This window comes from Macrosteles quadrilineatus, unplaced genomic scaffold (genome assembly GCF_028750875.1).
Source record: "Macrosteles quadrilineatus isolate MER2022 unplaced genomic scaffold, UCM_ALF_1.0 Scaffold_4__1_contigs__length_99947679, whole genome shotgun sequence".
In the NCBI taxonomy this organism is placed as follows: domain Eukaryota; kingdom Metazoa; phylum Arthropoda; class Insecta; order Hemiptera; family Cicadellidae; genus Macrosteles; species Macrosteles quadrilineatus.
The window spans coordinates 4,761,700-4,789,156 of NW_026542597.1; the positions used below are offsets into that span (position 1 = coordinate 4,761,700).

The following is a 27,457-nucleotide window of genomic DNA, read 5'->3' on the forward strand; positions in this document are numbered from 1 at the left end:
AACGTGTTCAGAAATATGTAGGCTACTTAGTCATAAATGCCCTGGAAAACTAGAGTACGTATCACTGTTGCTGCAAAAAATCCGTAAAAGCAGTTTATTATACATCAAAAATACTTAAATGAAATCTATTCCTTGAGTTTTTATCAAATAGGCCTATACTTGTTAAGAGTCGGCAGGACCACTGGCCATCTTGGATTTTCTGCCCATAACAGTAATGTTAATGGTTGAAGCGTATTACGGCATTGTTCATTGAGATAAAAAGTTGCAAAATATCTAATTTTAAAGCTATTGAAACTGCAGATGTGATTTGCTATCTACTTTTTAATTTTATTTGTTATTATTTTGTCAAACTACATAAATATATTGACTTAAACTGTAATATTTTTCAACCTCTAAAACAAAAGTTTTGAAAATCCAAAAAGCAATTCACATGGAAAATATATTTAAGAATTACATACAATTTTCTGCTCGGTAATCAAGCTTAAGGTGCATGATTAATATGATTCAACGTGAACGCATGTTATGCTGTTTGGTGCTAGGACAACCACTATTTAGTCCGGCTGATGGTCAACAACAATGCAAATTATTGACTCCCGCCGACTCATAAGCCTGTGTATTACAATTAATTAATTATGAACCATGTCATGAACAGCTGGACCTTTTTTACCTTTTTTATTAAAGCAACGATTCTACCTTCTAAGTCTATGTATTCTTTAAGCCTAGTTTCACTCGATGAAATTCCAATTTACTGGTGTTCAAGTTTGTTGTGGCAACTTAGTCCTTGCTTAATGTATGTTTAACATTAGCCTATGTAATTTGTTTTTATTATGGTAAAACTTTTACAGTGTAGGCCTAAGCTAATTTATATTGCTGTGTTCTAAAATTGTAAGTGTGAAACTACCCAATCTAATCTAGCACCGCCATCTTACAGGGAGGACAGCAAAGATAACCGCGCTTGGAAGAAGTCCATCATGTTGGTATACAACCGGCTGGCTACTCACAAGTACGCCTCCATGTTCCTGAAGCCTATCACCAATGAACAGGCACCTGCCTACGATACTGTGGTTCACAGGTACCAGCTGCATGTTAAATAGACAACCGGTTCCGTGCCCTCATTGTATCAATGACCTTTTTGATGGTGCCAAATATAAGATTATAACATCTAGTTTTTAAACATTGTACCACCTTATGAATGATTTCCTTAATGCTAAATTTATGTTGTGTTCCATACAATGTTACAATAATGTTTTGTTCATATGAAAAGCTATTAACCTGATGTTCAAACTGATATGTTAAATAATTTCCATACACAGCCCCATAGCCCTATTCCTTGTATCAAACTTGTATTACTTGGATGAAAATGTAATGGTTAAAATAAGCTAACATGTGCTTTTTGGCCTGTAGAATAATCTGTCATTATAGAACAAGTGCCTAGAATTCAACCACACAAGTTAAACCTTGACAGTAGTAAGTTTGTTAGATTTTGTTACAAAAAATATGATTGCCTTGTGTTAGGACATTGAAAACCCTTATTTCCCAATCTAACTTGGAAATACCAACCCTTCACGATTTAACTCATATTTTTGTGTGTAGGCCGGTAGACTTGTTCACTATCAAGAAGAGAATAGAGGTTGGAGACTTGCGCACTACTGTGGAGTTCCAACGAGACTTGCTGCTGATGTTCCAAAACGCCATCATGTACAACAACAGCGAGTCCCTCGTGTATGAGATGGCCAGCATTATGCAGAACGAGTGTTTGCAACACATTGAGGTATCTTGTCCACGTTGATTTTTAAATCAGTTGAATTCCAGTTATCGGCATCATTACGACCGCGTCCAGATAATCAAAAATTAGCTTATAATTGGATTTTTTAAGAAAAAATATACATGGTAGTGGCACTAGGCAGCAAATATAGCTGCTGCGCTATGAACATATTCTACACACATTGAAATATGAAATGGATTCCTAAAAACTGCAAAACACTGCAATGAACTAGATTTTTGGAAGAGTTTATTATTTATTTTTGTCTCCTTGTGGTTATCCAAATAATTGGCTATCTGGGTGAATGCATTTTTGGTAGTTGGAGTACTTCTGTACTTAGGCAGGATTTTAGAACAAAAATGAAGCCTACTTGTGATAGAGCTAGGGTTGAAAGAGATCCTAACAATGTGCTAAGCCTCTGACATTGTGGCTGCAGTCAATAACTTTCAACCTTATCGACTCTTCATAATTGAAATAATTACAACAGTATGTACACTGATCTTTTTTTCATCAAAGAAGCATAGCCTACCCTTAAAAAGTAATTTTAAAAAATGGAAGTGCTCACTCTAAAAGAAAGGCATAAGGCTGTTGCACTTTTGACTGAACACGTCATTTCAGAGAACATTTTCAAGTGTTTCAGACTTGGTGACAGTAACGCTGTCTGTCCTCTTACAGTTTGATTAATCCGTCTAACATCTTGTAGAAGGAAAATGTGACATGATTACAACATTGAGTATGCTCTGTGGGTCCTCTGAACTAAGTTCACTAATATAATTTCCCTACTTCTGTATATGTTATTTCTTGAGCTGCAGAAAGGTTCAGTTTGAAGCAGAACAACTAGACATTAGTGAATGTTTTGTAGAGAATGAAATTAAATGGAGATTATAAAAGGGAGAAAAAAATGAACACACTTTTGGGATAGGAGAACAAGCACTGTTTTATTTACTTTTTGATACACAACATGTGTTAGCAATAGAGAATAATTTAATTTGATTAAGAACACATGTTAGTTGCAAGGAAAAGAGATGTACATTAAATAAAACATAGAGTGTTAAATAATATGAATGGTTAAAGTTTACTGAACATACCGGGGGCCTTGAATCCCCAGTGGATTCAACAAAAACAGTTCACGAATCCACAGTTGGCAGGGGAAACACTTTGTGGGCAGATCTTCTGAGGTTGCCACTTGATGTTTTTAAGTCTATCACTCGCACAACCCCATCAGCCCCTGGATGAACTGCTGTAATTCGAGCGAGAGGCCACGAGAGAGGTGGTGAGTCCATATGTACCAGAACAAGGTCACCCACTTCAAGATTTTTTGATTTCCGAGTCCACTTGGTACGTTGTTGCAAGTTGTTTAAGTATTCTAGGTGCCATCTATGCCATATGCGTTGATGAAATGCTTGAACTAGCTGCCATTGCTTGAGACGGTTTTCAGGAACTGTCAGGAGATTAGGTTCAGGTACTGCTGTGAGGGGTGCACCAATCAGGAAGTGTCCGGGAGTCAGTGCTGCGAGATCCGAAGGATCATTTGAAAGAGGTGTCAGTGGTCGGGAATTGAGCATTGCTTCGATTTGGGTCATCAATGTGATGAATCCAATGAGTGTTAAGACTGAGTTTCCCATTACTCGACGGAGATGATGTTTCACATTCTTTACAGACGATTCCCACAATCCTCCTTGATGCGGAGCGGCTGGTGGATTAAAATGAAAATTGATGCCTTTAAGTGAAGAGAATCGTTGAATCTTCCGTTTGGAGTCTTGACAATAAAGAGATTTTTCAACAATCTTGCGTAGGGTAGAGTCAGCACCAATGAAGTTGGACCCACAATCCGAGTAAATGTCGGAAGAATGTCCTCTGCGAGATACAAATCGAGTCATTGCAGCAATGAAAGATTCAGTCGTTAGGTCTGTTACTACTTCCAAATGTACAGCTTTCGTGACGAGGCAGATGAAAGTACAAAAGTATGACTTTATGTGTCTCACTGCCTTGAGGTTGAAGATTTTTACAGTAAAAGGCCCTGCATAATCTATGCCGGTGTGGAGGAAAGGTCGAGCAGGAGTTACACGAGACTGAGGGAGATCAGCCATGAGAGGACACACATTTCTAGGTTTGACTTTGAAACATCTGACACATTTATGGATACGAGAGCGTATGGCACAACGGGCAGACAGTATCCAAACATGTTTGTAAAGTAATGCTTGAGTAAGCTGAGGGCCTGAATGAAGATTGTAGATATGGTAGTGGTCAATGAGGAGATTTACCACATGATGCTTTTTTGGCAGAATAATGGGATGTCGAGCATCTTCAGGAAGTGATGTCTGAGAAAGACGTCCTCCAACACGCAATAATCCAAATGAGTCAATGAAAGGTGAAAGACGTTGTAAACGAGTGGAGCAAAATGATTTCCGTTTGAGGCAGTTGATTTCTTCTGTGAATACTTCTTTTTGTACAAGTTTAAAAATGTGATATTTTGTGTCTTTCAGTTCCTGTGTTGAGATGAAACCTTGGCGTTTTTCAGAACCTTTACAGTTGTGTATGAAACGAAGGACGTAAACAAAAATCCTAAGAAGTCGTTCCCATGAAGAATATTTAATGAGAAGATTGGTCAGCGTAGATTCAGTGGTAGTTGACACAAGTACAGTTAGAGGAGTGTGTTTTACTTCATCTAATGTTGAGATATCTGTAGGTGAAAAAGTTACATCAGGCCAGTTTGAAGGGGGAAGAGAAAGCCAAGAAGGCCCTGACCACCAAAGGGGGTGAGACACAAGCTCAGTGGCTAGAATACCTCTTGATGCACAATCAGCAGGGTTTTCCTTGCTAGGGATGTAACGCCAACAGTGATAGGGGACAAGTTCTTGTGTTTGGGCGACTCTGTTAGCCACGAATGTTTTCAGCCTGTAAGATGGAGTTTGAAGCCATGTCAAGGTTACTGAAGAATCACACCACAAATAACATTGGTTGAGTGAAATTAAGGGTTTGAATGAAGAACAACAGAAGTTTACGAGTTGAGCTAATAAGTGGGCAGCGCAGAGTTCTAATCGTGGAAGAGTCACCTTCTTGAGAGGGGCGACTCTAGTTTTAGATAAAACCATACGTGTAGTCACTTCTCCGTTGGGTTGGGAACATCGTACATAGACAACAGCTGAAAACCCACGTTCAGAGGCGTCTGAGAAGCCGTGAAGTTCAACACTAGAATTTGGAGAGATTTTCAATGCTCTAGGGATCTGAATGTCTGCAAGTGCTGGTATCGCTGAGATAAAGTTACTCCAAATTGCACTAAGTTCTGGAGTTAGAGGTTCATCCCATTGTAGACCGGTCGTCCAGAGAAGTTGAATAAAACATTTCGCTGTCATAGTACATGGGCTAAGAAATCCACAAGGATCGTATATTTTAGCGACTAGACTGAGAACGTGACGTTTAGTTAGTGTTTTTGGCGGTAGGTTGAGATGAAATGAAAAATTGTCCGAGTCTGGAGACCAGTGTAGGCCAAGAATTGAGAAATGGGGATCAGGTGTATTTTCAAGAAAGACTGGAGAGTCTTTATGAGTGTCTGGAAGAGACTGAAGAAGCTCGGGAGAATTTGAAGTCCATTTTCGAAGTTCAAAGTGTCCACGGTTGAGTAGTTGAATGAGTTGATTTTGAAGGTTCTTTGCTTCATCTACCGTGTCTGCTCCAGTTACAATGTCGTCTACGTAAGTCTGAGTGCGCAAGACATTTGCTGCTTCAGGGAAGTCTTTACCTTCGTCTTCAGCTAACTGGTGGAGGGTACGAATCGCTAAGTAGGGTGAGCTATTTACTCCAAAAGTCACTCGAGTGAGTTTGTATGTGGATATATCTTCAGAGGGATTGTCACGCCACAAGACGAGTTGGAACAGTTGATCGGAAGGTTTGATTAAGATTTGAAGATACATTTGGCGAATATCGCAAGTGAAAACGATATTGTGTATTCTGAAATGTAGCAATATATCACAAATGTTGGTCTGTAATTTAGGGCCGGTCATGAGAGAATCATTGAGGGAAATTCCAGAGCTGGTTTTGCAGCTTGCATCATAAACGATTCGGAGTTTAGTTGAGGTACTGGATGGTTTCACAACTGCATGGTGTGGCAAGAAATAGTGAGGAGAGTTGATATCTAGATGAGGTAGTTTTACCATATGACCTTGAGAGATGTGTTCATTTATATTGTCAGAGTAAGCTTTATACAAATCAGGAGAGAGTGTAAAACGTCGTTCAAGTGAGTGAAAACGTCGTTCTGCGATGAGTTTGGAAGATCCTAAAGGTGGATGATTTTCTTTAAATGGTAGCTGAACTAAGTAACGGCCATTTTCGTCCCTAGAGTGGGTAGCTTTAAACAGATCTTCACACTGTTGCTCTTCAACCGATATCTTTGAGGGTACAGATAATTCCTCTAATTTCCAAAATTTCTGTAGAGAGTTATGCAATTCGTTGTCAACCGTTGAGAGCAGAGAGATGGATGGAGTGTTGGCAGGCTGGGAATCGGTTGAACAAGGTGCATTCCCCATAACAACAAAGCCAAAGTGAGTTCCCATCATGTTAGGCATGTTAGGGCCGAGAGAATAGTTTTCATTCGTTAAAAGAAGAGGGAAGAGAGAAGCTCCGATCAGCATGTCAATGGGCCCTGATAAGTGGAAGCTGGGATCAGCAAGGGGGTAAGGTTTTACTTTCAATAGAACTCTTTGTGATATTTGAGATCTAGGGAGATTGACAGATATTTTATCAAGTATGTGCACTTCATGGTTGGATGCAACTAATTTTCCTGCCAGTGTGTTAACAGTGAGGTTCACAATACCCTTTGTGAGAGTTGGAGATTGAGAAAGACCAACTACTTGTAAGTTGGATTTGAAACGAGGTGCATTCAGTAGTTGAGCAGCTTTTTCACTAATAAAATCACACATGCTGCCACTATCAATCAATGCTCTGAACACATGAGAAACGTTATTTTGAGCAGTAACTTTAACCAGTGTTGTGCCTAAAATTACAGTTTTAGGGATTTGATTAGCAGGACTGGCTTCCTGTGAGCAAAGAGATACGGTAGGTTTTTCATTCGAAACATGAGTGGTTGATGGTTGTGATGATGTAGAACCTTGAGATGTCTTGTCATGTTCAAAATGAAGTAAGGTGTGATGACGTTTGTGGCATTTGAAGCAAGATGCTTTAGACTTACATGTTTTAACATCATGTTTTCCGAGGCAAGAGACACATCTGTTGTTGTCCTTTACGGTTTTAAAACGTTCATTTGAAGAAAGAGAGAGAAAGCTAGGACAAGCATAAACCTTGTGGCCAGTTGATGAGCAGACAAAGCAGGGAAATGAGAAAGGATTTTTTGAGTTGTCTTGATTTGATGGAGTTGGAGTAGAGACCATTGTAACTTTCTGAGCTTGAATGAAAGAGGGCTTGGATGTGAAAGATTTGGGTTTAAAATTTGAATTGTGGTTGTTCGTACTTTGAGCAAACTTGGTATGTAACACAGCGTCTTCCATTTGGTTACACTCTTGATTAAGAAACTTGACTATTTCGACTACTTCTGGTAGAGAATGTGTTTCGCATTTTATATTAATTCTAAAAGCCTCTAGTTGTTTTAGAAGGTCATTGTCTAGTTTTCGTAAGAGTATGGTGGACAACAGAGGGTTAGAGTTAGAAGTAATGTCACAGTCAAGAGCTTTAAGTGCTTCTGTGTGTTCATAAAACAAGTTGAGGAACGTTCTGAGACATTTGTTTGAGGTAGAGGAAATGTCCGGTAGGTCGATCAGTTTGTTTAGGTGAAGTGTAGTTAACCTTCAGGTGTTGTGGTATCTGTCTCTGAGGAGCTGATAGGCAATTGAGTAATTGGCTGAAGTGATACTGAAAGCTTTTACGAGATTTAGTGGTTCATTTTTGAGCACGCTGAGAAGATATTGAAATTTAGTGACGTTTGAAATGCTTTCATTCAGATGGATGCTAGTGTCAAATAAGTTGATGAAACTTACCCACTGTAGAGGAGAACCATCAAACGTGATGAGGTCTAGTTTTGGGAGTCTTACGTGAGCAGATGATGAAGCTGAGATGTCACTAATTCTTGTTGAATCTTTACTTTCTTCTGGAACATCTTGCGGCTGCTGTTGGAGAAGGGCTTCAATCCGAGACTTGGCTTCGACGAATAGCAGTCGCAGTTTGTCTTCAGTGTCACTTACTGCATCCAAATCTAATTCTTCTGATATATGTTCCAAGGCTCTTTCCAGGTAATTTTCATAGGCTTCATGTTTCTTTTCTAACTGGTTCGAGAAGTTGTTTAAAGTTCTGATTTGTATCACTGACAAGATTGAGGGGGAAAGTGTTTCAAGCTCTTGTACAGATTTGAGAATCTTTTCAAAAGAATTTTGTATGAGAAGGGTTGATTTGTTGAAGTTTGAGAGTGAAATTGATCTGGTAGCCATATTGGACAAAACAGATGGAGTGAAACTTTACTAAGAATTAGATAGAGTTTGTGACACTATGAGAGTGGGGAGAAACATAAAGAGATTGAATGATAAAATAAAGATATTTCGATAGCTTGAAAGTGTTCTGAAAATTGAATCCAAAGACTGAAATTCAAAATCCAGGCTCGATTAGGACCAATGAATGTTTTGTAGAGAATGAAATTAAATGGAGATTATAAAAGGGAGAAAAAAATGAACACACTTTTGGGATAGGAGAACAAGCACTGTTTTATTTACTTTTTGATACACAACATGTGTTAGCAATAGAGAATAATTTAATTTGATTAAGAACACATGTTAGTTGCAAGGAAAAGAGATGTACATTAAATAAAACATAGAGTGTTAAATAATATGAATGGTTAAAGTTTACTGAACAATTAGAATGGCTCAGAAGGCCAAAAGTCACAGAAACAGTTGTAGGAGTTGTTGTAATTGTAAATTTAATTTAGTCTATTTATACTACAGACCCATCACACCTAGTACAGATTGTCAAAAAACTGTGACCATTTGCCAATAGCTTTGGGTAAACAACTGGATGAATACCCATTTTATTGCTGCCTACTAAGCTTTTGCTCAATTTGTCTTTTGCATACTTGGAGTTGTTCCATAGTGAAAAATGAAAATAACTGGTAAAGATTGGATACTATTAAGATGTATTATTTTTTAGATGTTCAATACTGTAGTTGTTTTATTGCTGTTTTAATTGTAATTTTTGCTATTTTACAAGTGCTAAATAAAAATAAGATTAGATTTAGATTACAGTTTTAGATTTGTTTATTATTCCTTCTTAGTGATTCTTATTTTTATAATGCTAATAATTGCATATTTTCCCTCTACAGCTGATGGTGGAAGCAATGGGCGAAGGAGTTCCGTGGCGCAAGGACCCAGTCAATGTAGACAAGCTGCACACTCGGGCCCGAAGTGAGGCACCCAAAAGGAAGAGAAACTCTCTTGAAGATGCAAAATCTACCTTCACTCCAAAAAGAAGAAGAGACAACTCCACTTAGGTTAGAAAGTCAACATTTGTTAAACATTTTGGCCATTTACTGCAAGGCCCTTACTTCATAAGCATTATTACTCTCGTTCTTTTGACTTGTAAGTTTCTACGGGAAATAGAGTGTCCAGCTTACCTGGAAATTGTACTTAAATTTGGATGACCAAGAAAAATCTGTGAATTTTGCTCCCATTTTTTATGGCCTGAAAAATTTTATATCTTAAATGATCGCCAATATAATATGCCAATAATTTTGTGTAATTGTGTCAAGTAAGAAAATGATGATTGAGGATGATGATCATGAGTTCACAACGTTGCTAGGCTTGTGGAAGTCGCAACAATTGTTGGAAACAATCACAAACATGGCAGCGATCATGGGAAATCTTCATGGATGTTGCTATAATTAAAAATGTTGCCTCTATCACAGGAAATCAATACAGTTATTGATATGACTGCAGAAGATGATCTTGGACATTGTCAAGATGGCTGGAGATAATCACTAATTTTGCTGAGTTAGCAGTAAACTGTCCCAAATTTTGCAACGGTTTTGAAAGTGGATTTTTTCAGTCCATAAGTGATTTAAAATAAATTGAATAATAGTGATAATAGATGCTTATAGTAGGCTACCTTATTTTGTAAACGTGGATTCAATATTTGAAACTCAAAGTTTAGGACAGATTTTACCATCAAACATTTTTCTGTCCTATCAAAGAACTGAAACACAAAACCTCGATTGAATCTCAATTATTCGGTTCATAAGAATCCGTGAACAATTGCTAACAAGCTTGTCTTGACTTATAGGCAGTTACCTTTGATGTGTAAGGGCCTTTAAGATGTAACGCTGTTATCATTGGACTTATAATTAAACTTATGTATGGTTTATGTTTATACATTAGCAGAAATGTAAACAATCAACTTAAAATGCTATTACAAAGGCCCTGCTAAACACAACAAAAACCCAATAGTTGATAGTGGGTGATCACTGATATCAATGAATCCCTATAAGAAGCGCAATGCCTATGTTGAAAATTTAGTTGATGTGACACACTTTCAAGAAATATGAAAATTTAGTTGGGGAATATTTGAATTTCGGATAGTTCGGCGCAACTATCACGAGCGCGCTACCAAGTCAGCTGACTAATGTGAGAGAGAGTGAGAGCTTAGAGAGAGATCAGCTTAGAGAGAGATAGAGTAGTGCGGCTGCCGAGTATGTCTCTTCTCTATAAGCATTTCGCTTCTTATAGGGTTTATATTCATTGATGATATGTTGGAATATCTAAGGAATAGCCTAACATTAACTGTCTGTTCTGTAACATCCCTATTAAAAACATTATGTTGTATTAAAATGAATTTAACCAATTTCATAAACACTAAGTCAAGTTTTAATCATTTAATTTCTTTTTGCAGTTATTAAAAGAGTTAATTTGTTAGGGGATTGTCTTGTTTAATTTTTGTAAATAACACTGTCATATTATCAAGATTACCAATATTTCCATAAGAAATATGTTTTTTATATGTTCTCAGGAGGTAGAAAAGAGATTTTATGTATAGTTATAGTTTTTAAAATAAGCTAAGCAATTTTGTACAGTATTTGTAAATGTCGTGAATAAATTGAAAACTATACTTGATCCGGAGCGATTTATTTTCAGACCAAACTTTTGAAATATAAAACAAGCATATTTTATTTATAGAGATAGATTATGCTTGAAAATAAAATATTATAAAAAGGATATTTTAAACTACAGGATTTATAAGCAATAAGTAACATTTGTTTTACATTGAATGTATACTTTGATATTCTAGTCTAGAAGACGACCTAGTTTAGAAGTTCCAATGCTCATCAATAGTATTTTGGTGGAATTTTAGGTTTTCATAGGTAAAATTGTACAATTGTATTAAAAAGATTGCTGGTTTCTTAATTTATCAAGCTATTTCTGCTAAATACTTATTCCTTTTCAAATTGCCCTAGCCTAAGATTTTGCATAATAATACGTAAACAATAAACGTAATAGTATATTACGTTACTAGTCCTGAAAATATGTGTTTACTGGACGAGTGTGGTCGTTCCACTACTCATATCCTCTAAGAGGTTATGTTTTTATTTGTAATAACTCATTGCCAAATATAATCAGCTGGTTGGTGTGCTATAAAATCTCATTACAGTACAGTAGTACGTAATGAATCCCCATTTGATTAAGCTGGTAGCAAACAGCTGTTTTCTGGACTAAATTCTACTTGCTTGGGAAGTTTGTTAAAACAGTGTAGTGTGGCGTAAAAAACATTACGCTTCAGGTAATTGTTTCCTCACTGAAAATCAGCATATTTTCTGGTTTCTGATTTAGACACCACCATTTAGTTTTGCTAAAATATAGAGTTGTTTTCAAATGACAATGTCCATGGTATGGTGGATTGTATAACAATTACCATAGAATATCTAATATAAAGGCTGCAGCATGTGACAACCCCACAGTCTCAGCTTATCAAGCTGTAGCACTAAAAGCCTGTGCTCACCGAACATGGGAGCAACTCAGATTTTCTATCTCCTAGAAATGTAGTCACGGGAACTGTTCACGCGGGATTTTAGGTGGCGCATACACAAAGCAAGAAGTTTTGCGGCGAACTCAAACTCAGTTGGTAAGGTGACAGTGTTGTGGTCAGTTGTGCTTACCTTCTCATCATTTGTCGCTCATCAAGTCATCTGATGAAGAAGATGCTTTGTTTCTGTTTGCCTTGGCGGTTGAAATATATAAGAAGTCGTGGGTACACACTATTAATAAAGGGAGAGAACTGTATGAGGAATATCACACGCTGATGTCGCATCTCCGAATGGATGGAAAAATGTTTTATATTTCTGTAAAATTGCTCTTAGTTAAAACTCTAAACACTCATCTACACAAAAATGGATTGTGTTTTTTTTTTATTAAAAATGTGAAACTGGAATTAGATCACCATTTACTTACTGTAAAATTACGTAGGTATGCAGTTTAATTAACAAGGGCTATGAGAGTTAAATTTTAAATAAGAAACATACAAGCTTGAAAAAAAATTATTTCCAAAAAATATTAACAATTGTTAATTTAATGCTAAGTTAAGTTAAAACTTAAGAAAACCATCACTGCGATATTTAATTGGAATGTTCCAAACGAGTTTTATTTACAAATTCAAATTGACAGCTTCAATTACTCAAAGAAACTCTTCACGCTTTGTCTGAAGAAAACTTTATAATTATCTCTTGCTCGGTTTGAGTTTAGAAGTTCTGCTTAAAAGATAAACTGGGATTGAATCTTAACTAAGGATCCAATTTTAACTTACAATTAATTTTACTGCTAAACCACCGCTTAACAATTAATGGTGTTGCTAAAAATCTTTACTTTCTAAGTGTAAATTTAGCATTTGATATTAACAAAATAGCATATTTAAAATTTGAGATACTTTGTTTAGACAAATTACTCATCCTTATTAGTTGGAGCTTAATATTTTTTATTTAAATAAATAAAAAGGTATTCAAATTTCTCTTCTCTAAATTAAAGTTATTCCCAAAGTAAAAAAACCCAACCTATAACAATACACTTCCACGGTCACCATTTCAGAAAAAGGTATTAAAAGTATAAAGTATTAATAAACGTTAATTTAAGATTAATTAGATTTAAGATTAAGTACGTTAGGTAAGAACATTAATTTTAAGTAAATACAACATGTATTATTTTGCTTTTATTTACTTAGTTTCCATCTATCAAAATTTAAATGAACAATTTAAAGTTTGTTTATATGTCTTTTCAATATATTGTGCAACTTAAAAAAGCCACTATACGATGCTTTACGGCTCAATCAATTTTTCTGACATAAATTATACAACTCATAATCTTAAGAAAAAATAAAAAAAATAATGCTTTTCTTTCAACATTCCTATACCTAGTATTGTTTCATGAACAACTTTTTAATTTAATCTCAGCTATTTGTTTAAAAAATAAATGATCTGCAAAAATAGTGTTGTATAAACAAAGTTATAAAGTTGTCCAAGCTCATCTATCTTGTCTATTATAGTGACAGTTAAACTAACTGCTAAACCTTTGTATGGATAAAGTTCAAAATGCCTGGCCAGGTCCAAATTCACCAACATTTTTGGGGTCGTTTCTAATGTCCAAATTCACCAACTTTCTACCTTTAGCAGGTACGATATTTCTCCCGGTGGGCGGGGAAGGAATTCGCTTCGAATAGTTTGCCATCGCCTGCTCCGTCTCGTCTCGGCGAGAGTGTACTGTAACCTAACCTAACCTAACCTAACCTAACCAAACCTAACCTAACCTAACCTAACCTAACCAAACCTAACCTAACCTAACCTAACCTAACCTAACCTAACCTAACCTAACCTAAAGCTGCCTGAAACAATCACAGCTTAAACAGTACTATTAGGGCTAAGCAGTACACTCTCGCCGAGACGAGACGGAGCAGGCGAGGGCAAACTATTCGGAATTCCTTCCCCTCCCGCCGGGAGAAATATCGTACCTGCTCCAGGTAGAAAGTTGGTGAATTTGGACATTAGAAACGACTCCAAAAATATTGGTGAATTTGGACGTATCCAAAATGCCTCAACACATAAAATTAATGTTTTTAATATAAAATATTACTGAAATGTGTTTAATTGCATATTACTTGTATGATACATATTTACTAGTGAAATGAGATACGCCTAATTTTTATTTCAATTGGAGTTCTGTGCATATAGGGCGAATGGAGTCATTTGATTGGCTGATTCCAACAGTAGCAGATGGTGGATGCAGATATTCGATATTTTTAACTATATCAATTATAAAATGAAACTGTTATAACCTAACCTAACTAACCAAGCTTGATGTTAATTAAAAAATCAAATGAAGGTTTAATAATGGAATCAATATTTGAATATTTTCAATCAATATTAGGGTAGCCCAGTTAAGAAACGGATCAGCCAATTGAAAGACTCCATTCGCCCTAATGCCGGAACTCCAATTGAAATCAAAATTATGCATGAGTCACTGTTATGTATTATAACAAAATAATGGCTTTAATTTACCCAGTCCTTAATATTACACTCTGCTGATCAACTACATTGTTTACAACTGGAGATCTAACTTGAGGGATCTAAAGGTAACTAAAATAAGTAAAAATATAATAAAGTAATATTAATTATTTATTGATATATTCTAGAGTACAATCAATATTCATACATAGTCTAGTTATTAAAAAAACCTTATTTCTAATGTTTGTTATATTAGCAACAAATATTGTAGGAATGAGAAACAAAAATTACCCTTAACTTAATACCTGCTTTTAATGGTTTCATTGCCCGCAATTTAGGCTTACTTTATTTACCAACCATACAAAAAAATAATTAATGACATTATAAATAGTTTTCCATGGATAATAATTTGAGAATATAACATTTAAATACTGTATTGACGTTTACTATTTTGAACATTAATTTTTTAATATAGTGTGTGTGTTAAGACTGATGGTCAGTTGATCTGATATCAGAGTTCAATGAAAAATTATTAGTTAATTTTTAAACTAAAACTAATTGACTCATGATGGGGGTTTTGTAGGCTGGTGTTTTTATACCAAGAAAGTTCATTACTTTTATATATAAAGTTTGATAAAATTACAAAAATAGCTTATAACATATTCAGTTTCTGTGACAAAATCCACTTTATAATTCATATAATTGAATTACTTTTATAAACCTACCTATCAAATCGACCTGAAATAGACTATCTTAAAGTACACGCAGGTCCTCAGGACAATAAAGTTAAAGTACCTAGTATTTCTTAAGAATGATACATATAAACAACTTAAATTATACTGTAAAAATACAGTTTGACTGGATTTAATAAGTGATGTAAGTTCTCCCTAGTTCAACTGACATAGGCGAATAAAAATCAATGATAATAATAATAAAATAAAAATCAAAGAATGTTACCTGTACCTGTAACCATCAAGTTAAAAAATCAATATTTCTCAAGTGACCCTACGAAAACACCGAGAAACTCTTTCTGTCCACACTTAAGTTCCTTTTCTCCTGACGAAGTACCTTGTCCTAAGGCTAGCGCCCATAGATTTTATCTGGACAATGTTCATTCGCTAAGGCCATCACCTTAGAATATTCTTTGAATAAAATTCTTTCCTCTAAGTTTGCCATTATGGGTTTTCTTCACTCTCTGAAGCTGTCCCATATGAATTTTCTTCAGATGAATTACCTTCCATTGAATACTCTTCAAATAAAGCCCTTCGGAAGTCAGTTCCCGGTATAAACGGTTCTTGTCTCATATTTTCTTGCATAACGGTTCCATGCGATAAACAAATTTGCACAAAGTTTCCTTGTAGCAAAGTTCCTGGTAGTAAAGTTCCTTGAAATGAAGTGTCCGGTCTTAAAGTTACTTCCCTTAAACTGTTTCCCAATACAGTCCCTCGTACCCTAATTCTGTCCAATAATGTTCCTTGAAACAAGTTTCCGTGCAGTAGAGTTCCGTGCAATGAAAGCCCTTCAACTAACGTCCCATGTAATACCGTTCCATGCAAAAAAGCTCCCATTCTGTTTTCTTGAATAACTGTCCCTTGAAACACAGCACCCGGTGTGAAAATCCCTTGCAGAAAAGTCCCTTGGATGATATTTCCTTGTATTAAGTTTACTTGGAATAAAGTTGCCTCCAAAAACATCCCTTGCAATATAGTCTCTTGCAATAAAGTACCTTGAAATGAAGTTCCTTGCATTACGGTTCCATGCAACACAATTTCTTGCACAGTTCCATTTACTGGTATTTCTGGTCTGGAATTTCCATCCTCCACATTTACCTCTTCCATAAGTGTTTGCTCTGATGAAGCACCATCCACTGAAGTTCCATCCACTGAAGTTCCACGCCCTGAAGATGAAGATTGAGTGGTCACTGCTGGTGTTTCTTGTATTGAATTGCCTCTTTCCGAATGCACCTCTACCAAACTTTTTTGCTCTGTTGTTGCTCTATCCACTGAAGTTCCACACGCTGAAGATGAAGGTAGAGTGGTCACTACTGGTGTTTCTTGTATTGAATTGCCCCTTTCCAAATGCACCTCTACCAACGGTAAGTGCTCTGGAGAGGCTATATCCACTGAAGTTCCACGCCCTGAAGATGAAGGTAGAGTGGTCACTGCTGGTGTTTCTTGTATTGAATTGCCCCTTTCCGAATGCACCTCTACCAACGGTAATTGCTCTGTTGTTGCTCTATCCACTGAAGTTCCACGCGCTGAAGATGAAGGTAGAGTGGTCACTGCTGGTGTTTCTTGTATTGAATTGCCCCTTTCCGAATGCACCTCTACCAAAGGTATTTGCTCAGGTGAACCTCTATCCATTGAAATTCTTCTGTCGTTTTGCCGTTCATCAATGAGCAAGATGCATTTCCAACATACTAGAACAAAAAAAAAAAAAAATTATATTGATCAAAGTTTTAAATCAACTTCTGTATGAGCTGCTAGAAATGTAACACATAATACATCAGGTTATACAACAAACAAGATATCTATGGCCTATGTAGAAAACAACTAGGATTAATATTGCTAATAGCACTTTATTATCTACAGACAATTATATTACCATAGCATGAATAAATTAGTCTGGTTTCTAGGACACTCATCAATTCCTCTCATTACTTAATGAACCATTCATTACCTGCATAATCATTTATTAAATACAATATAGTACTGATATAAAATGAACGCTTGGATTTTGAGCATTAAAATTTTGATGTGAAATTTAATGCTCGTTCTAAACTCAAACTCAAACTCAAATATCTTTCTTTATTTGACATTCGTTACAACAGCATAATAGCGTCAACAAAATTTCTCTTACAAATAAAAACAATATTTCTTATAAATAAAATCTAAAAACTAAAAATCATAGATTTCTTAAGAAGTCTTCTACACTGTAACAACAGCGTGACAAAAGAAGACTCTTAACCCCTGCTTTGCCAAATTTGTCCACACTATTTTCCATCTTCAGGGGAGCGGGCAGTGCATTGAACAGTTGAATGCCATTGTAAAATAAATGATTTTCAAAAAACACAGTTTTGTGCTTTGGAATGTCCAAATCGGACCGGCTTCTCAAACCATAGGAGATAGGGCGAGACTGATTTTGAAAAAGGATGATATTTTTCTTAACAAATACGAGACAGTTTAAAATTTAGATTGACGGAAAAGTAAGAATTTTATAGTTAGCAAAAAGTGTTTTACAGGAAAATCTATGTCGCTTCTTAAAAACTGTTCTGATGGCTTTCTTTTGTAGTTTAAAAACTCTTTTAGAATTTACACACTCATGTCCCCAAACTGCGACTGCATATGAAAGGCAAGGAAAAACCAGTCCGTAGTAAGCCACCACTAGAACTTTAGAGTCCAAGAATGTTGCCAAATTTCTTAATAAGAATATACTAGAACTCAATTTATGACAGACATAATCTAAGTGGGGTGTGAATTTCAACTGGCTGTCGATGTGAACGCCCCGGAACTTAGTTTCTGAACAGGACGGAATGAAATGATTGTTGTCTATGGAAATTGACAGGGGTGTTGTGTTTTCTTTGTTTCTGATATGAAATTCGATCATTTGAGTTTTTGCACTGTTTACAAACAAGTTATTGCAGTTAAACCAATGTAACATTGAGTTGATCTGACCAATCGCTTTCCTTCTGAGGTCGCGCATGCATGTTGCAGACAACGACAATGAGGTGTCATCAGCAAACAAACATACCCTACTCTCAGACTCAGGCACACAACTTGGCAGGTCATTAATAAAAAGGATGAATAAGACCGGACCAAGCACCGAGCCCTGAGGAACCCCTGCAGTGATTGCCAGGGGAGGTGAAAATGCAGACTTTGAACAGTTTTTGTCATCAATGAAAGGAATTTGAACTGCCTGAGTTCTGCCGGTCAGATAAGATTCTATCCAGGAGTGAGCCACATCTCTTATCCCGAGTGAGCAAAGTTTGTCTAATAAGAAGCCGTGATCTACCGTATCGAAGGCTTTGCTAAGATCGAAGAAGATTCCAGCTGCAGCCTTTCCTGAATCAAGGGATTGAGTCAAAGATGAGACTAGTGAATGGCATCGACTGTACTTCTATTTTTTGTGAAGCCAAATTGATTCGGGGAAAGAATATTGTGTTTATCAATAAAAGATATCAGTCTAGAAAGAAAAATCTTATCAAATATCTTCGAAAAGGTTGAAACAAGGGAAATAGGACGATAATTGTTTATATCAACCTTTTTACCTTTTTTTGTGGAGGGGGCCTTTTTTCTAGTAAACGGTTGTAATTTTTCATGATTTTTTTAAGCCTTATGTAAACAAACGTGCAATTTTAAGAATACTGTACGTCATTTACCGTTTAATTAGATATTTGTTGATTATTTATTTTTACTACAAAAGGTGTCAAAAAATTTTTTCAATTGGTTTAGAATACTGTATACATCCATCAGTGCCAATATATTCAATTTTATTTAAATAACAATTTATAAATAATAAATTTAACAATTAATAAATAAACAATTATTGTTTTGCCACCATAAATTTTAGTTCCTAATTCAGTACAGCTTTAACTTTTGATATTAAACAACTTTTAAGATACATACTGTATCAAGAAGAAAATAAAATTGTTTAAATATTAGTTCAAATCTTGTCACTAAATAATCATGAAATGCCTACAAAAAGATTGATGTTTCACAGATTGTCCTAATCTGAAAATAGTGCAAGTACGATGTTTTAAAATGCTTTCCGGCTTTCATAGAATTTACATCAGCATTTGTCTCCCACTGTCTGCACATGTTCACAGGACTGGTCATACTCTGGTACATTCACTATTATTCTAATTTTCTACTTCCAACAGAACAACATAAAAAGGTCACTTACAATTACACTAAATCCTACAAAAAGTTCAACAAACGAAAAATAAACTTTGAATCAAGTAAATATGAAACTGGAGATCTAACTAGAGGGATCTGACATTGACTTATAAAACTAAAAACTTGATGACAAATTTATAAAAAATAATGGGGTTCATTCAACTTTGCTTTACCTAGTATTGTTTCATGAACATAAACATTACAGTTTCATGAAGTACAAGTGTTTTACTTTATATACTATTCTTATAGGAAATGTTATCCTTAAATACAGGGTGTTTTTTTTAAACTTGCATCTTTATTTATGTAAAAACCGCAATAGATAGAAATATTCAGTTTGCGGGAATCATCTATTGACGTAGGGGGCACAATTTTTTTGAATTCAATGTTACATTCACATTCCCCCCCTTCCCCCTAACTTATTTTTTTAAAATAGCAAGGTACCCCTTGTGACATATCAAATGAAAGATCATGAAAAAAGAAAATGTTTTATGAAAAAAATTGAAAATCGGTTCATAAACTTGTGAGATATTCCCCCCCTCCCCACCCGGAACTTAATTTTTGTTTAATAGCAAGGTACCCCTTGTGACATCAAATGAAAGAGCATGAAAAAAGAAAATGTTTGGTGAAAAAAATTGAAATCGGCTCATGAATTTGTGAGATAATCCTCCCCCTTTCCCCTACTAATAACTTTTTTTTTAATAGCAAGGTACCCCCCCTTGTGACATATCAAATGAAAAATAAATTTCACCAAAAATTTTCTTTTTTCATGCTTTTTTATTTGATATGTCATAAGGGGTAGCTTGCGATAAAAAAAATTAAGTTCCGGGGAGGGGGGAGGGATATATCTCGCAAATTTATGAACCGATTTTCAATTTTTTTTTTCATCAAACATTTTCTTTTTTCATGCTCTTTTATTTGATATGTCACAAGGGGTACCTTGCTATTTAAAAAAATAAGTTGGGGGAAGGGGGGGAAAGGGGGGAATGTGAATGTAACGTTGAATTAAAAAAAAAATTGGGCCCCCTACGTCAATAGATGATTCCCGCAAACTGCATATTTCTATCTATTGTGGTTTTTACATAAATAAAGATGCAAGTTTAAAAAAAAAACACCCTGTATAATAAGTGAAGGTAATTTCTACAAAACAATACTCCTCTGCTAATAATGGACGAATTTTAACAATATGTCAAAATTAAATATTTTTTAAGTAGACGCCCCCTTTCACCAATTCCTGTAATAAAAGTCCTCGGGCTTTGCCCCAAAAGCCATCAAAATCCCAATTTATTTCTTATGAAGTAAAATATTTTGTTTACCCTTATTCACACGAAAGTTTTTTATTAAACACAGCTGTTCATGGTAAACACATGATACACACAAGAGCGTTCGTTTTCAGTGTAAGTTCGTTTTTAGTTTCGAGAACTGAAGTGGAGCGATTGGTTACATTGTCTTTGAGTTGACTCTTTAAGTCATGGGAAATTATGACTGTTATCGTTTTGAAATAACGCCTGTAATCCTTTGCAATTGTTCGAATTCGAGCAACAGGTGCACTAGTCTTCTTTAATTTGCAAATTTATTATATGTATAGTATGCAAAAAGTTGATAGTTTTCGAGAAATTCTGGAAAACTCTAAAATGGTGCCTAGAGGTGACCATTTTAGATTAGAAAAAAATTACACCATATTTGTTTAATTTTTTACTACCATATCATCTTTCAAAATATATTAAGTTTTTGCCTTAAAAAAAATAACACGAAATTACTATTACTCTCCTCTGAACACGGAGCTTAATTAAACGGTTCTTCAGTGTTCACAGTTCAGATATTGAATATGCGTCATCTGTCCATTAGTTTTTATCTATAATTGTTTGTTTACATTTCCCAGAGCCCCTTTGCTTCTTATTAGTTTTGAGTTTTCCAAACAGCTAGTTGCGAATAAATATACCAAAGAGATATAACCTAATCCAAATAAGCATAACTATTATCGAGTTTTTCCTAAACCACTAGTGGGTGCAACTATATTCTGTATTAACCATAAACTAAATCAATCTTTCCTACAATTTAAGAAAAAATCTTATCTTAGTCAGATAAAAAACTGCAAAAAAACATTTCACCCCATCCTTCACTTATTGGTTGAAATAGGCAGCTTTGAGCTTTGGGTTCTGTTCAATGCGGTAACAACAATATACTGTATAAAATATACATTGTTCGGGAACAGTGCAACACTGAAGCTGTATGAATCATTGTTAAATATAAATCACGTCTTTGTTCAAAACTGGACAAAACCGACCAATATAAGGTATGAAGATTTATGACGAATACACTAATAAAGAACGCTGATGACTTATACAAGTCCCACAGCTGAACTGGAACCCCATTGTTCCACTGCTATCAGAACGTGTTTACTGCCTCATGCTCATATTGTGCTGTGTTTGGAAACATGTCATTCGTAGTCTTTATAAATGTTGATTTCGTGACAGCTCGAGTATGAGCAGATGATTCCAGTGTTTTGCTAGGGGTTCGTGATGGGTTATGATATAGATTGGTGGGAAAACTAATGAAATTATGGTGTAAAAATGGGAAAAATGTTCTAGGTGACAAAATAAAGAAAATATTGCATCCAGGGTGGTTAAAGTGCCTTCCCCCTAGGATTTGTTTAAAAATTTTCAAATATCAATCCCAGACCACTTCTAAACATTGTTGGATAGTAATTACTTCATTTTGACAAGGTGGTCATATCCGGACGCCATCTTGGATTCGCCATATTGGTTGCAAAATATTTTTGTTCAAATGTAAAGGTGGGGTTGTGACCCATTATTTCGTACTAAATGTTTACCCAGATTACAATGCCACAAACTTATTCTAAAAAATCTTGATCCATTCCAAAGTTATGAATGTTTTTTTACTTTATTTTAGTCAATTTTAACATTGTGCATTTACAAACTAAGACCATAATCTCAAAATAGTGCAAGATAAAGATGAGTATACACTACCAGACATTGTTGACCTATTTTCACTTGGCTATGACTGATGTATTTTCTTCAGCCGCCATCTTGGGTCCGCCATTTTTAAATGTGATAAATTATTTTTAAATATGAAGGGGGTGTTGTGACCCATCATTTCGAATTACTTTTTTAAGCTAAACTCAATTCCACAATCCATTTTTTGTTATAAAGTTTTCTTTATGAAATATTGCATTTTTTTAATTTTATTTTAATATTTCAAAATCAAAATATGAAAAACGGATGGTAAGCCATACATTTTAAAACAGGTTCTCTCTCAGCATTCAAAGTTAATGGTACTATGACCTACTAAACGAATAGGTCTGTTTTAATCATAATCTATTGTTGAAACTCATTTGTTGAAGTAATAATTGAAATATTTTTTTTGCGTGCCACCCTTTATTTGTCTTGATTAGTAATACACTAGAATTATTTGTGACTGTTGTAGTTAGAGTCAAGTTATTTAGGTTAATAAATAAAAAATGGTGTTAAAGGTTTACAATTACACGGCTAATATACAATTTAGAAGTAGTTTTAAGCTACTTATTAAGCTCAAATACCTGTTCATTACATGTGATCTTTATTTTATTTAATAATCTCTAACCCTCCATAAAATATCATGATTCTTTACGCGATTGCCATTTTAAAATATAATTAGGGCATAAAAAACGAAGTACTACGTATTAACTCCACTAAGTTGGTTTTTTATGATAATAGTTTACTACTGAATGAAATTCAAAGAGATTTAATTGTTACCTTGCCCCCTTAGGCCTACACCTAAAATATAATTATGTTTACAATACTTACTCCACATGAAAATTGATCCAATAAAAATCCCTATGATTATAATTCCTTCGATACTAAGATTGCCGTGATCATACAGTAAGCCTTCTAACCACATGCTGACTGGAGAGTCACTGCTTTAGTTGACACTGCCAAGAGCACCGATCACTGACTGGCCGAAACTGAACACTGAACTACTGGAGAAGGAACACACTGAACACTGGAGAACAAGGAACACACTGAACACTGGACCACTGAACACTGTACCAGTGGAGTACGTAAACACTGGACCAACGAATCAGCTGTTTCCACTCCTACCAACCGTTGACTTGCAAAGGCCTAAATATCAAACATTAGCAGTTGCATTTGTACCTATTTTGTTCTCTGACGTCGTCACGACGTCTTAGAACCCCTTTACGTTAAAATAGTATTGTGATTCAGAAGAATTCTTAGCTTTACTATTGTACATATTGAGAGGAAGAATATATTTTGATTAAAATAATATACAGTATATACTAAGATACAACAGCATATTTAATAAATTCTAGTACATAAAGTTAGTAATAACTTTCAGTCTTTCAATTAATATTTATGCCCATATATTATAAACCATAGCAAGAAACCCGTTCTTTAAGCAACTAATTTTAAAAGTTCAAAACCATACCAAAATACTTAATTAAAGGTTATTTGAAAAGATATTCAAAATCATTGGGGAGTTTATTTCTTAACTTGCTAGTTTTATAATTAAATCTTATCAAATTTTATTTAATTTTAATATAAAATTCATACCCATCTTAAACTTGTTGAAGTGTTGGGTTCTGTTGTGCAGAGCTTCAAAAAGTCAACTTGAGTACGCTTATATACACTAGGAAAAACTCATCGTCAGCCATTTACACTTTAATTAGTAAGCCTAACTTAAATCCATCATTTTTTTAAAATCCGGATGAACATCACTACGTTTTTATAGTGACGCATGAACTTCGTTATGCACTTTGACAGCAATTAATGATTGCCATACATAATTTTAAAGGTTATTTGATGCGCAATATTTTGATAATATTTGATGCCCTCAGTGTAGCTCTACAAACTAGTAATGAATCTACGAGTATTATAAAATGTTAACTTGTAAGATGTAATTTAAGAAGAATATCATACCACACCCGAATATTTATGTAGAACTGTTATTTTAGGAGGATTTGACAAATTGCCATTAAATCAACAATAGATGTAATCTTAACATAGCAATATTATTTTTTCCATAACAACTCCCATTGCATTTTTATTTGTAATTTTTATCGCTTTACTGTTTAGTTTGGAAATCTCAAATAGGTAATAATTCAATCAACTATTGTTATATAATTTGATATATAATTTAATTTAAAACTTGGAGGAGAATACACCTTGACCAGAAACGTGAAGTATTACTTAAATCACTAATACATTGAAATATGTTTTTGCCGAATCACAACTAATTGTTTTAATATATTTATTGCTTTACGTTGTGGGGAAAACTTTGAGATTATAACCCACCAATAAGGAGATAAGTTTGTAAAAGGCTCTTTTGGTTATGTGATCCTAAACCCCCACTATTTATGTGTTTCTAGAATTTAAATAAATCATACCAGTTCTTGAAAAATGCCACCTGATATTATTGTTTGTAGTGTAAGTCTTGGTATTTTTGCAATTAAAGTTTTATTATGTTGGCAATACAGTTTCATCTCGTGGTGACAGATGGCAGCACTGACGATGTAATGGAGCGGAAGTGTTCCTAGACGCGTCACTGCCTCTTGTATTCCTTTTCTAAATTGTGAACCGTCACGATAAGATATGTTTATTTTAGATCAGTGTCGAAACTTAAATTGTAAAGTTAATTCCAGCAATTAGAAAAATATTTTTTCTGCACCCTTTTCTTTCCGAAAACCCTTTAATTCGTCCTAAGAACATTCTTTCAATTATTTTTGCACATCTCCCGTGGAACCAATTATTATACTATTTTATTTTAAATCATAAAACTTACCATATGATCCAAACCATACGTTTAACAACGAAGTACGCGACTTGGAATTGAGCAGTGTAGTTATTTAATATACCATAAAGTAAGTAATGTGAAAGAGAAGAAAATTTACATGTAATGTTACTTAAAACCAAACGGGTGCTATACTTCAATTACTATTAATATTACTATAGTAATATTATAGTAATATTGTACAAAATATAAAAAGTTTTGTGCTTTCGGTGCATGGAATAAAAGAAAGTCATAACCCTTAAATAAATAATAATATTAATTCTTATAGCCCCTGGACTACTTAGATATGACTTAAAATTATATAAACTTTTCAATAAGCGAAAGCCGACATGTTTACTGTAGTTGCAATACAACATCATCATTGCTTGCAGCACGTGTGTATAATGTACTGTTTAATGTCAAATTATTAAGTTTTGACGTTCTGCAAGAACTGATGATGCTGAATTGCAATGAAACATGGCAGCTTTTTATTATTAATCCAAATCATTTTTATCATGATTTGGATTACTAACGGAGGTAAGCCAATAGCAAAAAAAGTCTTAAATATATAAGTTGTAATTATACTTTTGAAGGTTATTACTAAGATAGTCTTTAGAATTAGTGGTTTTATGAGGTGGCCAAAATAAATAGTGAGATCGAGTGGTAATTAAAAAAAAGATTTCTTAGTTATAAATGATATTTTGGTTAATTCTTGTTATATTGAAAGTTTTTTTGGCATATGTTACAACTGAAGATTTTCGTACTATGACGTTAGTTAAATCAGCATTGGAGTCTGTGTATCCACTAACCACTAAAGTTTAATTAGTAATAATCATGTTTTGTAATCATCATAATCTTTGAAACAGCATGGTCTTGGGAACAAGCAATATGATTTTTACGCGTGAATTTAGATGATAAATAAGCATTTTGCACCCAACAAGAAACCTGTTATTTTAATAAAGGTAACGGAATTGAGCCATAATATAAACAAGCTGTAGGCGTTACTTTATTGTGGTTAGGTTGGCAGGATTCTATTGTGTGGTTTATATTTCCATGCATTGTTGTTCAAACAAACATTCACCATTTAATTTTTTGCTGGACCATCAAGCTTCCAAACAAAACATTTGATATTATGTGGTAATGTTGTTAAAATATATAATCAATCAAATTCTCTAACTTACTTTTTATATATCCGGAGAATGTAAACGTGTTTGTTAAATTCAAATTTTAATATACCATAAATGCATAGTTCCCTAAAAATAATGATGGTAAATGTGTTATACTAAATATATTTATGGATGTACAAAACCGGATAAAAATTTGGATATTATATGAAAATATAAACATTAAAGGTGTATAAAAGGTTAATGAAAAACTTTGCCATTTAATCAATTATATTCTTCTAAACTACATTGTGATAATATGCCATGCATATTTACAAATGGCATATTGCTTGACATTCCCACATAAAATAACACTAAGCCTTCCACGAGTGAAAGGATATTTTTAATATCCCCCAAATGACACTCAGGTGTGCAGAGACGTAGCAATTTCTCCTCCAATCCCTAAAATCCTCCATTCATCTCTTTCATTTTACGTCTGGGTTTTAGGGATTATTTCGTTGATTATTTCGCTTTTCCTAAAGAAAAGTCAGAGCTAGAACAATTTATTGTTGCGGAGGGTCTATTGATGACACCAAGTCTTTCAAATATTTTATAACTATTAAACAATACTTGAGTATGAATATAATACACTTAAAGACAAAAGTACACATAAACAACCTTAAAATCTATAATATTTCCAATATAGTATTATGATAGAAACCCAATGATACACTCACATAAGACTTTGATATATAGGTTAGTATAATCAATTTAGTTTAGGTGAATATTAGGATTATTTTTTTTACCAACAGAATGGATGTATATAATGTAATATTATATATCATCGAATAGGTTGGCTTGTTTCCACAATCTATATTTAACATTGTTAACTTGATTAGCCTTTCATTATTATACAATAACATTTAATTATATTAAATTACACAATCGAATTTACGACCATAAGAACACAGCTTATTTGAAGGCTAATTTTAATAACAAGCAAAAATGTGATAAATATAGGTATTTCTGTGACGAGTATAAGAAATGGTCATAATACTTAGTTTATCTACATGTTCTTGCCAAATCTTATGTGACCGTTGGTTAGTGTTGAGAAACAGATAATACTGTCGTGGTTTAGTATTATGAGCTTCTGATATCTGGAATGGCCCTGTGCTGTTGTATAATGAGCTCAAAAATCTAACATGCCAAAATAAAGAGAGAATAATGTTGTCCTGGGTTAGTTACATGAGCGATTCAACTAGGCCTATAGTTATAAATTTGAATTGAGCATTTTGATAGGGTTCGTGATTTGTTCCCAAAACAAATAATGCAATACCCCTTTCCTTTTCATTGCATAATGTTTGTTAGAGATGGTTATTGGGAGAATAACACACCACAAAGAGTAATTTACTTATCTCAATCAGGTTGAAAGTATAAAAAT

The 27,457-nt window shown here is 34.4% G+C and overlaps 1 protein-coding gene across 1 annotated transcript in view; it reads left to right on the forward strand.

Moving 5' to 3' along the window:
- The window catches only part of LOC128992263 (bromodomain-containing protein 8-like), a 42,851-nt gene extending 32,464 nt beyond the window's left edge, over window positions 1–10,387 (forward strand). Inside the window, exons 17-19 of the mRNA XM_054415749.1 lie at window positions 932–1,072; window positions 1,594–1,771; window positions 9,081–10,387. Coding sequence (XP_054271724.1) covers window positions 932–1,072; window positions 1,594–1,771; window positions 9,081–9,248 — 487 coding nt within the window. The 3' untranslated portion in view covers window positions 9,249–10,387. The remainder of the gene's footprint in view (window positions 1–931; window positions 1,073–1,593; window positions 1,772–9,080) is intronic.
- Window positions 10,388–27,457: the final 17,070 nt, after the last annotated feature.